The sequence below is a fragment of the Onychostruthus taczanowskii genome, unplaced genomic scaffold (assembly GCF_017590055.1).
Source record: "Onychostruthus taczanowskii isolate IOZ18803 unplaced genomic scaffold, ASM1759005v1 scaffold131, whole genome shotgun sequence".
NCBI lineage: Eukaryota > Metazoa > Chordata > Aves > Passeriformes > Passeridae > Onychostruthus > Onychostruthus taczanowskii.
Genome location: NW_024498474.1, coordinates 1,202,751 through 1,214,302, shown reverse-complemented (window position 1 = coordinate 1,214,302; position 11,552 = coordinate 1,202,751). Strand labels below are relative to the sequence as shown.

General features: G+C 47.4%; 2 protein-coding genes across 4 annotated transcripts in view; one reads left to right on the top strand and one right to left on the bottom strand.

The window, feature by feature from the left end:
- Positions 1–31: 31 nt before the first annotated feature.
- GTF2E2 (general transcription factor IIE subunit 2) overlaps positions 32–11,552 on the top strand; it is a 29,885-nt gene continuing 18,364 nt past the window's right edge. For 2 of the 3 annotated variants that reach the window (XR_005952094.1, XM_041396887.1), the window contains exons 1-4: positions 32–80; positions 625–791; positions 10,524–10,615; positions 11,018–11,125. Coding sequence is in view for 2 of the 3 variants with exons in the window: in XM_041396887.1 (XP_041252821.1) it covers positions 629–791; positions 10,524–10,615; positions 11,018–11,125 (363 nt within the window). In the remaining variant the exon portion in view is untranslated. Of the gene's footprint in view, positions 81–146; positions 284–624; positions 792–10,523; positions 10,616–11,017; positions 11,126–11,552 lie in introns of those variants that run through there. The other variant, XM_041396888.1, reaches the window with a different exon arrangement.
- On the bottom strand, positions 4,929–8,852 carry SMIM18 (small integral membrane protein 18). The gene is made up of 2 exons (XM_041396897.1): positions 8,769–8,852; positions 4,929–5,270 (listed from the first exon to the last, which is right to left on the bottom strand). The coding sequence occupies exon 2, from the start codon at positions 5,223–5,225 to the stop codon at positions 4,929–4,931; it is 297 nt and encodes a 98-aa protein (XP_041252831.1). The 5' UTR covers positions 5,226–5,270; positions 8,769–8,852.

Genomic DNA, 11,552 nt, shown 5'->3' with positions numbered 1-11,552 from the left:
GCGGCCCGCTTCCGGGGCGGGGCGTGGCGCGCGGGGGCTGCCGGGAGCGGCATGGCTCGCTAGGCGGCGGCGGCGCGCGGGTGAGCCGGGCGGGGGCCGCCCTGAGGGGACGGGGGGCAGCGCTGAGGGGACGGGAGCGCAGACGGGCACCTGCGAGCGCCCACCCCGCTCTGCCCGCGGCTCTAAGGGCGGCGAGGCGCCGGCAGCCCCCGGCCGGCGGTTTCCGGCCACGCTGCCACTTTGTTCCGTGCTGCTGGTGGCCGTGAGGTGCCTCGTTGAGCTGGTGCGGGGCTCCCTGTTCGGCATTCCCGTTCACACTCCTTCCGCTAGCGCACTGGCACCTTGGCTGTGTTGTTGGAAGTCCGTATTGGGGAAAAAGGAGGAGAGAGGAAGGAATCCGTTGCTCCCCAGGGATGTGGTGGCGGCAGAATCCTGCCAAAGCTCGGTCTGGACATCGCTGCCAGGCCCTTGGCACTGGGGCTCTTGGCACCGTGTCCTGTGTGGGGATGCGAGCTGGACTCGCTGGTGGGACCCCAACGAGCTCGGCCTATTCCGTGATAAGCAGTTGTTTCTCCTCCCGAAGCCCTCGGTGACGCCTTTTTCTCGGCTTTTCCCCCGCTGCAGAATCATGGACCCCAGCTTGCTGAGGGAGCGGGAGCTGTTCAAGAAGAGAGCCCTCTCCACGCCGGCCGTAGAGAAGCGCCCAGCACTCTCCTCCGACTCCTCTGCTTCCAAGAAGAAGAAGGCCAAGGTAGAACAAGGGGGCTCGTCCAGCTCAAAACAAAGCACAGGTGGGTGGAAGTCTCCTGTCCAGCAGCTGCGTGGTTTGTTTTTTGCTTTGCTGCTGTTTGCCCTTAAACCGTGGTTTGTTAATGTGAATAACGCTGTATCTGTGAGTTTTGCTGGTGGCTGTTGTCATTAATTCTCTTCAGTTACCACATTTGTTAAGAAAGTCACTTGCACAGTGTGAAAAACCCATTCCCTGCTGTGCACGTGTGTTAAGCCTCATCCCGTGGCTCCTTTGCTGTTGCTCTGTTGGAGGAATCTCTGCTGCCAAGATTATTGATGTGAAACTGTGCTCTGGATGTGCTTTTGGGAGCTCTTGAGTTTCGGTGCTTACTGGGCAGGCAGTGCCATTCATTTTGTCTGTGTTTGCCGTGTTGGATAGGGCTTGGAAGGTGTCCCTCTGGCAGGGGGTTGGAACTGGGTGTTTTTTAGGCTCCCTTCCTTCCCAACCTGTTCAGTGATTATTTCTGGCAAGAGAGCACCTAAAACTTTTAGGTGACTGTGAGTTGGAGGGTGTTCATACCTGAGAGGGATTTTGCCAGGTGCATCTTGTTTGGTTTGTTGTAATTAGCAGTTGTCCTTGTCTCACCTGGGAGCTAAGCTGTGCTGGTGAGCACCAGGCATTCCAGGGGTTTCTGCCTGATTTACTGAGGAGCTGTGGCATTTCCCTGGCGCTGATAACGAGTCTCTCAGTATCAAATAAACAGTTAATAAAGCAGCACCAAAAATAGTGGGAGTGTGTGGAAAGCGCAGCACCGGGGAGAGGATTTGCTCCAAAAGCAGTGGCAGTTCTCAAGTGCTCTTTAAAGGTCAGATCAAATGCCAGGAGTTACTAAACCACAAAATACCCTGTTGTGCAAACTCAGTCCACGCTCATATTTTTAATAATACCACACGTGGCTCTCTCCTAAACTCCAGGAGAAACAACAGAGCTAAAAACAACAGAGAAAAACGTCAGGGAGCTTGGGAGGAGGGAAGCATCTTCTGTCCCAGGGGAAGAGTTGGGAGTTTGGGTATGTGTCTGCAGCTTCTCAGGCACCAAATGAAGTATCAGCTAGACATTCTAAAATAAATCAAGGGAGGCCAGGTTTCCATCCATCCCTTTTTGACGCTCTCCAAATGAAACAAAATTCTGCGTGGAATATCCTAAGCTGCGTCACTGGGGCGAGCTGGGTTTGCTGGGAAGGAGGGATGGGGAGTCAGGAGGAGGGCAGAGGGTACAAACGTGAGCCTGATCTGGAGGATTTGAGCAGATAAAGAAGGTTTAGTTTTGTTTCTGTGGTTTCTGTGGCCTGAGGGTTTCTTTAAGTGCTTTTGTGGCTGTCAGAAAATTCACTTCTACAAACAGGGACCGAGGAGATAAACTCGATCTTTTATGCCGCTGGCTGCGTTCCAGGCAGTGCCAGAGAGGTTCCAGGCTTTCTCAGCACTTTCATGCTGCAGAGTCAAAATCTACTGCCTCCAAACCCGCTTTTTATTTCACTTGCCAGACTGGCAGATGCCAGTGAGGATATGTGGGGGTCAGAGACAGGAGGTGGAGTGAAAGCCTGATGTTGGGAAATCCCTGTCCCACCGCCCCAAAGAAACAAAAACCGTGCAGTGGCCACAGAGGTGAAAAAGGGAGTCACAGTGTTTGTGTGCTGGCACTGGTAAACTCTGGGTGTGTGGTGCCTCCCTCACTCCGTGGTTCTGTGCTCAGAGAGCCTGCCCTTGACACTTTTTGGGGGAGGAGAGGTATGGAGACCGTGCTGATCTTCGTGAGGCTGCACAGCTAAATCTGGCCTGTCTGTGGAGTCTGGCTGTGAGCTTCCCACTGCTCCTGCAGTGGTTATTACCCAGACATTGCTGTCGTTGTGGCGACAAGTTGTTTGAAAAAATTCAAAGCTGGTTTACTCGGTTCAGAATGGGAACTGGAAAATAAATGAAATGGATCAAGTATGTTTGTTTCATTTTATTAATCAGTAGTAAATTGTGGCTGTGGTCTCTGCCTTAAGACCTTTGTCTCAGTGGTCTCTGCCAACAGTTGTCAAGAGCTGGAATCTTCAGGGGCTCTTTCAGGGGAAAGAATCATCCTGAGTCTTCCCTGGTACTGTGCAGGGGGACACCTTTTCCTTCTGTTCCTTCTGTTCCTTGTGCCCACACCCCTTCCCCTTTGTAGACCTGTGAAATAAAAAGCTGGGATGAGTCCCAACATATGTCATTCCATGTGCTTCTCAGGAAGGCATTGCCAGAGCAGCAGAGGATGGCATGCTGCACACACTGCCCTCTTGTGTGCAGCCATGATGGGCATTTTGTGGGAATGCTGCAAGTGTCCAGAGCATTTCCTTTTAGGAGAGAGACAGGATTTAATTCCGTGCATCCTGATGGCTACTCTGGCCTCTGGAGCAGGGCTTCCCAGTGTGATGCTGTCACACAGCAGAAGGTGACGTGCCATCCTTATCACCACTGGCATTGTCTTCATCATACATCTCAGTGTGAGTCCTGAATGATCTCAGGGCACTGGCTTCCATCACTTGTGCTTTTGATTTTGAGCTTGCAGCATTCTCTGCTCGGGAAACTTGACTGTGAAAAGTGTGTCTGTGGGGATTTGTGACTGCAGGAGGGGAGTTTGCTTCTCCAGGTGAATCTCTGGACTAGCTCTGCTAGTTCATCCTGCCCTGGGTGTCTCCTCCTCGTGACTCCACCTCAGCCAGGAGCAGCACGTGTCAATTAGCAAGTCTTCCACTGTGTCCAGATCTTCTGGAGTTTAGTCATGCTCAGCCTGAGATGGGGATTTGATATATGTGAGAAAAGGGATCATTATAGGTACTGGCCATAGCACCAAGGTTTTTTGGACATGGAGGGACTGTGAGGTGTTTCGTTTCCTTCATGACAGGAATGTTTTCTGGGGTTAATTCAGTTAAATAACTTGTCCCACATGTAGCTTTGCTCTGGGACATTTCTGTGGGGGCTCAGGAGTGTGAAGCACTTGCCAGGAGCTACTGATGGCTACACTGTTGGACAACTGTTAGTTTGTAACTGCAAAACTTAAAATGGTTTTAAAAATCACGGGCACAGCCCAGCTGCAGAGGGCTGGTGAGCCAGGGGTGTGAGAGTTCCATGGCCAGGACATGAGCACGGGGTGAGTGTGAACTCTGGGATGTGTCAGCAGGCAGGTGAAGTCAAGTGAGGTGAGTCAAGTGAGATTCTCTTGTGCAAAGTGCTGAAAGCTGCACCTGGGCTGGGTGCCATCCCCCTCTTCAGTGTGGGAGGTCTGTGGCCCATCTCCCTCAGAACTCCACCAGTTCCAGTTTGCCTTTGAAAGTCTGGGGTAGGGATGGTAGATGTAGTGTGGTGGTTGCCACAGAAGCAGCGGCCTTGGGGCAGAGAATTGGCCCTGTTCATTCCCAGCAGGATTTTTGGAAAGGGTCACATATTCTGAAGGTAGGGGGTTATGCAGGTGTCAACACACAGAAACTGTTGGCCAGACTGCATATGAACTAAGGGCAGAAGAGTTCCCTAGAACTGGAAAAGTAGGGGAAGAAAGGGTCAAAGTAGCCTTTTAGGAGGGCTAGAGAAGACCATTTTAGGAATACATTCCTTGTTGGCTTAGTCTTCCTCCCACCACCCTCTGTTCTAAAAGCAAGAAACCCCTAATAAAAAGTGCTGCCAAAGGCTAGAACGCACCCAATCCTCTCCTGCCTGAAGGGTCTCTTGCCCTTCAACCCTCCTGCCCCAGCTTTTTTCTTACCCCTTGTCTGTCTGTCCTGTCCCTGTGTGGTTGACTCGGTGGGACAGCACTGCTGAATATGATCAGCCTGTTGGACATTTTATAAATGCTTTCTTCAGTTAAGCAACACAGTTTTATGCATGTTAGGCAGCATTTGTTGGGTCAGGTAGACAAAATCCTATGCTAGTCACTCAATATAAACAGCAAAAGTTCATCTAAAAACAACAATTGTCTTCCCTCCCATAACACTGCTTTCTGCTAAGCATTTGGAAAGCCTTTGCCAATTATTCCAGCTCGCATCCAGAGATAACATTGCCGCCGTGGATATTTAAGTCCAAAAGAAAAAAGCACATGACTTGCTCGTTTGTAAGGTACAGGAGGCTTCATTCCAGGTGCCAGACCAAGTTCTCCAAGTGCAGGTGCTCCGTGCTTCCTACACCACCTCCGTGTCACGCTTCCTGAAGCTGTTCAGCATTGCTCTGACGGGATTGGGCTCGTTCTCCAAGTCTTTCACGGTTTTGTTTTTCACGCAGCAGCAGCAGTCCAGCAGTTCATACAGGAAAGCCAACACCACCAGAGAAACTACAGTGAAGATGAATATGATCAGGATGACAAAGCAGGCAGTGTTCCAGTTGTCGTGGAAAGGGTAAATTTTTTGCACTTGGAAGCCCAGATACTGGGAAATGGATGTAGTAGTCTCATTCCAGTGGGTGCTGTTGAGGGTTGCCATGCTTGAAGAGCTGTCTGAGTGTGCTCACTGGCACAGATTTGGGAGCTGAAACACAAAAACAAAGCTGTTGAGGACTCTGTCAGTCAAGGACACGCTGTGATAGTTATCACAAATTGGAGCTACTTAAATTCAGACTAAATGCTCAAAGTTTCTGCTAACATGGATTGTTGCATACTCATATTTGCTCACCAAAATATCAAACTCCAGATGTTGTATAAGTCTGTGATAGACCTGGAACATTTATTTTGGCAGTGTCTGGTTCATGCAGGCATCATGTGGTGTATGTGATTCAGGAATGAGAGAGCTTTGCTTCTTTATTTCAATTATATGCACAGACAGAAAGCTTACAAACTAGATTTTCAAGGTGTGCCGTGGTTTCCACCACCTGTGCATCGTCAGCCTTGGGGCTGCCACTTGTGTGGTGTGAAATGCCTTGTAATTTTGGAATTCCCTGTCAGCACACACTTGTTCACCTGCAAAACTCTCTGGCCTTCAGCAGGGCAGATTGTTCATTCCCTGCTCTTCCACTGCTGAATAGCTTGTGCTGGAGAAATTTGGCTGCCCAGATGGCACTGGGAGCGTTTGGGAATCTTCTTTGTGGTGCCATAAGTCATTGAGGTGGATAACCAGGAAAACCCAACCCTTTCTGAGGAGTTCTTACTTCTTATTTTCAACTCTGCCTGAGCCTGGGTTGGCCCCCAGCAGAGGAAGAGGCTGCTCTGTGGTGTGGGGGGAGATGAAGCAAGAAGCTGACTCCAGAAAATCTGCCTTTGCTCAATAGTCTAATGCAATAAAAATTGTCCAAGGAGCTGCTTGAACTTCTGGTTATCTGCTGTGGCTGTAGGATGTGGTAATAACCTTTGAATCCCTCAGGCAATTTAAAACTGGGTGTGGGAGGAGGAGATCAAGGCAGGTCTCCATCTTTCCTTGAGGAAATAGGGAGTTTTTAGGTGGAACATGGTGGTGATGGTGTCTACTAAAGCAGTCTGAGCACCTGTCCTTATTTCTGTGAAGTTACTAAAGAAAAGGATATGGTGAAAACCAGGATCATGCTGCCAAACCAGCTTGTGATCTATGTCTGATTTTTATTGTTCTAATATTATGTTATACATTTTGTTCTTTATCTTTTTATCTTCAATGGGTTTAAATTGAAAAAAAAGAGCTTTGTTGTTGGGAAGGTCCCTGGCATTAGTGTTCCACACAGACATTTACTGGAGCAGTTGCAGTAACTTACTGTTTCCTCTGTTAAATCTGTAGCTGAGTACACAAATTGAATATACAGTGTATGGCTGAGGTGGATGGGATTAATTAAATTGTTGGTGGTTTGTTTTTTTTTTTTTTTTTTCCTTAAACAAAAGTTTACAGAGCAAATCCAAACTAAAAATACTCCTGGCTTGAGTCAGGTCCTGGCTTCAAGAGAGTGGCTTGATTTGGTCAAGGTGTGGGAAGGAAACTCAGCCAACCTGTTGTGGGGCTAAAAGTCATGAGGGTTTTTGAAGGGGTGGCTTGAAGACTTATTTCAAAATAATCCATGAGAGAAAGGGAGAGGGGGGAGCTGAATAAAAGGATTTGGAGTTGCCTTTGAGGAGTAGTTAAAATAAGCAGGGTTTAATTGTGTGTTTTAAATGGCAAGAGGGTACCTTTGGGAAAGAAAGGAGTTTTGTTTTGAACTTTGTAAACAGATTTCTAGGACTGAGGGTTTTGTTGGAATCTGTTACACATAAGTTTGCTCGCTCTGTAAACACCAGGCACAAAACCAGACCTTTTCTGTGATGCAAAATTTAGTAATTTTTGGTGTCTTTCTCTCATTTATACTGCTCAAAGTGATGGAGATCTGTGGCCACTGGAGGGATTGGTCAGATCTGCTCCGTGTAGCCAGGACCCTTTGGCAGCACAGCTCTCTGCCAAGGCAGTAGCTCTGCTTCCAAGAGGAGAGGAGCAACTTGGGCACGGAATGGCCAGGCAGGAGCTGTGCTGGCAGCACGGCACAGTGCAGCAGCCATTCCCTTCCTGTTCCAAAAGCTCCATCAGGGCAGCCATTCCCTTCCCACTGCACAGCCAGCCCCTTCCCACTGCACAGGCTCCATCAGGGCAGCCATTCCCTTCCCACTGCACAGCCAGCCCCTTCCCACTGCACAGGCTCCATCAGGGCAGCCATTCCCATCCCACTGCACAGCCAGCCCCTTCCCACTGCACAGGCTCCACAGGCTCCATCAGGGCAGCCATTCCCATTCCACTGCACAGGCTCCATCAGGGCAGCCATTCCCTCCCCACTGCGCAGCCATTCCCTCCTCACTGCGCAGCCATTCCCTCCCCACTGCCCAGCCATTCCCTTCCCACTCCACAGCCATTCCCTCCCCACTCCAAAACTCCATCAGGGCAGCCATTCCCTTCCCACTCCACAGCCACCAATTGGGGCAGCGGTTTGCACAGTGGAGAGATGTTTGTCTTTTTGCCAGGAGGTGGAATTTAATGCCCCTTGAAGAGGAGGATGATGATCTCCTTAGATTTGAACAGGGAGAGGCAGATAAAGATCAGCTGCTCTTTGTAATTATTGAAATACGAGGCTGAGGTAGCTGCTGCTGACTGTTCAGAATTAAAAGAGCACTAATGAGGTTAGTGTCCTTGAAAGCTGTCAAAAATGGGCTGGTTTCCTGCAGTTTTGCTTGTTTTGTAACGGCACAGGTCAGATTAGTATCATCAGCCAATCTGATTTGCAATCAAGTCAGCAGTTGTACGTATCCAAAATGCAGCGAGTTAAATATTTAATGTACTAGGTTTTAATTTAAAAGCATTAGCATCTTTGGGCACTGCAGAGGAGCAGCTTTATTTGAAAAATAAAGCAGAGGGAAATGACTGGCAGAAAATCCTTTTAATGCAGCCCTGAGGAAGCCCTGGTTAAGAAAGCACTGAGCAGGCATCTCGGGGTAAAAGCATTTACAAATCTCAGGTGCTTTCTAACCCGGCTGTTTGCCTTGTATCCATGGCTGCTCCAGTGTTTCCAAAGGGAACAGCGAGGCAGAGGGATTTTCTCCCTGCCCAGTGTATACCATGTTTCTAGAACAGGTTTCTCCCCCCACACACACACAGATCTCTTTTAGGCAGCCTAATTTACGGAATACCCCCTGGGAGGTAAGGCTGCTCACATTTCAGCTGGAGCTGTCTTTGTTTTAAGGAAAACCCTTTCGCTGTCATTTCTGTGAAAACACACAGAATCAATCACCAGGAGCGTGAGGCTGCAGGAAACCAGCCACCTCCCCTGCAAGGACGAAATCCATTTTGTTTACTGAATCTTGGCTTGTTGTGTTAGCTCTGCTGTAAGATGGAGTGGTCATCAATTTTCCATTAGTGCACAGATGGTGAAAGTGCTCGTCTGATCGTGCAAGACAAGCTCCTCCGCCTTCAGCGGGATAAACCCTGCTCAGCCCAGAGAAAAATCATTCTGATTCCCAGAAGCTTTTACAGGTTCTCAGCTTACAGGCATATTTTCTTTCAGTAATCAAGATAAACCTCAGAGAATGTTATAAAATGATACACACCTACCTCTTGTGTGAAAGGATGCTGAGAGAGCGCCGTTCTGGTCCCTTTTTTTAGTGCAGCCTATGGCACAGCTAAGATGGAGCTTTCCTTCCATTGGCCAGAGCACGATGCTGCTGACAACTTCCTTTGTGCTCATTTGCATCGAGCCCTCAACCCCAGGAGTAAATCATTCATAAGTGTGGCTATGTCTGGAATGAGAAGCAAACGCCTCGCTGTTCTTGTTTTTTGGGGTGGGATGAGCTGGTTAGCAGAGCAGCGCGCTCGCTGGCCACGACCCCGCTCTGCTTTGTGCTGGGATCAGCCGTCAAACCCTGTGAGCTGGTTAGCAGAGCAGCGCGCTCGTTGGCCACGTTTGAAGTGTTAGGATCTGCAGATTTCCAGCCTCAGCGTGTGGTTAGATTCTCTTGTCATGGACTGCAGCAAGCAGGCAGATTAAACCAGATAATCTTCCTGATTCAGTTCAAATCTGACGGAACAAAAACGTGATAAGTTGTCTTAACTGTTTGTTGTACCACTGAATTTATTTTGGTCACTTCAGACCTCTCATTACATCTATGATTTTTCTAGTTACTTATAAAATGTCCTACATGGACATTAATTTTTAATCTTACAAGGGAACCCTGTAGGGGTAAATCCCTACGGGCCACATCTTCAGGGGGGAGCTGGCTTTTGATTTTCCTGCTTTTAACTTAGTAACCAGAATAAAATATTCTTCTGTAGCTGGAGTTACACTGATATTTCTGTGTTAATTTTAGAATCGTTGTGCTGTGTAAAGCCTTTAAAATGATGTAATGTAACAGCTTCACAATTCTCTTCTTTTCTCTTGCTTCACTGATTTTTCCACAGAAACAATAGGAGCTCCATATCTCTGAGATAACTGTTGTCCTGTCAGAAGTGCTTAGAAATCACCAGAGGATTAAACAATCCCCATGGTGACAAAGAGATGGTGCTCTTCTTCTGGAGTAGCTAAAATTCCAGAAAACTGTTGCCGTTAGGTTTTGAGCAATGTTGTGCTGGTAATGAGCCTGTGGCTTGTGATAGTGGTTTGTGGATGTTTGTGTTTAATGTGCTGTGCTAAGAGCTGACGTTAATGAAGTGGTCATTAACAACCCTGCAAGAACTTTTGAAACAAAATGATAGCAAACCTCATGCTAAAGCCAGCCAGAGTTGACAGCAGAGGGGGTTCTGAGTTATTGTTCCAGTGGTGCAACACACCAGGTTGAATTGGTTTGCATTTGTATGGCTCTGTTTAATAAATTCTCCACTGGAGCTACTTGAAACAATAATTTTTAAAAAAATCACAGCCTTCCTCTACCTGCTGTGTAACCACTGAGTGCCTTTGGGGAAGAAGGGAAGCTTTGTGCCCCCGTCTCAGCAGCAGGAAGAGATTGGTGGAGCAAGTGCAGTGCATTATTTCAGCGTGGATTCAAGTAGTGTAAATGATTATGGGATGTTAAGGCACCAAATTAAACGTGTTCTCTTGTGGCAGGAACTCTGCAGCCACTTGCTGCTTTCTTAACTTTTTTTATTTGTGGAGTTCTGCTGAGAAATGTTCCAGAGCTGTGTCCTCTGAGTCCCTGGGTGTGGATCAAGATGTGTGCAAGGGCTCACCTGAGGGTGGCTGCTTCTGCCACTCCTGTTTCTGTCCACAGCTGTCGATTCAAAAGCTGCTGGAAGCAGAGGGAGAACGTGATGGAGCTCAGAGCCAACAGGAAGCTATCAAAGCACCCTCTAATTGTTTGTTTTCTTTCTTTGTAGATCACAGCAATGGATCATTTAACTTGAAAGCCCTTTCAGGGGGCTCTGGCTACAAGTTTGGAGTCCTTGCTAAAATAGTGAATTATATGAAGGTATGGTGTTTTGGTGTAAAATAACACTGGTTTTAAATACTTAAATTATTTCTTGTCTTGTAGTAGCTGGAAAATGCTGAATGTTTCAACCTCTGAAATTCTTTTACTGCAAGGCTGAGAATTTCAAGAAACTGCTTGTTAAATTCAAAGTGCTTCAGTAAATGAAATTGTCAGCATATTGTTCCATAACAATAACAGTTGTTCCTGATTATCCCAGGTCACTTTACAACCAAGATAATGGGGTTTATTTGCAGGAATTTCAAGATGCTGTCAGGTTTTGGGATTCATGGGCTAGTGATCAATATAAAGTGTAATTTGGTGCCAATCTCAGTTACTTTTTGGTGCCTGAGTTGCTGAATAGAGTGAGTACAGAACTGTAAGAGATCCTGTTTGCTTTTTCAGACCCGGCATCAGCGTGGTGATACACATCCATTAACCCTGGAGGAGATACTGGATGAAACACAGCATTTAGATATTGGACTCAAGCAGAAACAATGGTTAATGAGCGAGGTAAAGAAAACACATGTTCAGATTTCCATTAAGGAATTCTGACAAACCTGGATTACACACATTTGTTAAATTATTCAGTATGTAATCCCTCCTTCAAGAAACTACTCAGTCAGACTGTAACATTCCTTGATGGCAGCACTGCAGTGTTGGTTGTGGGGAAAACTTGACTTTACTGAAGTCTTTCAAAAGGTAGCTCCAGGCATCTTCCACAATGAACCAGAATATCAGAATGGAATGGAAGAGCTCCTCCCAAGAAGCGTATATAAAATAATCACTGAGCTTTTGCTAGATGAGAAAAGGTAAACAAATACCCTGTAGCACCAAAGTTGAGTCCCTTCTCTCTTAAGAGGTGCTCTGTGTTGTGGTGAGTTATGCCTAGGCTGGTGGGTCTAGGATCCAAGGATTTAGAATCTGTTTGAACTCAAAG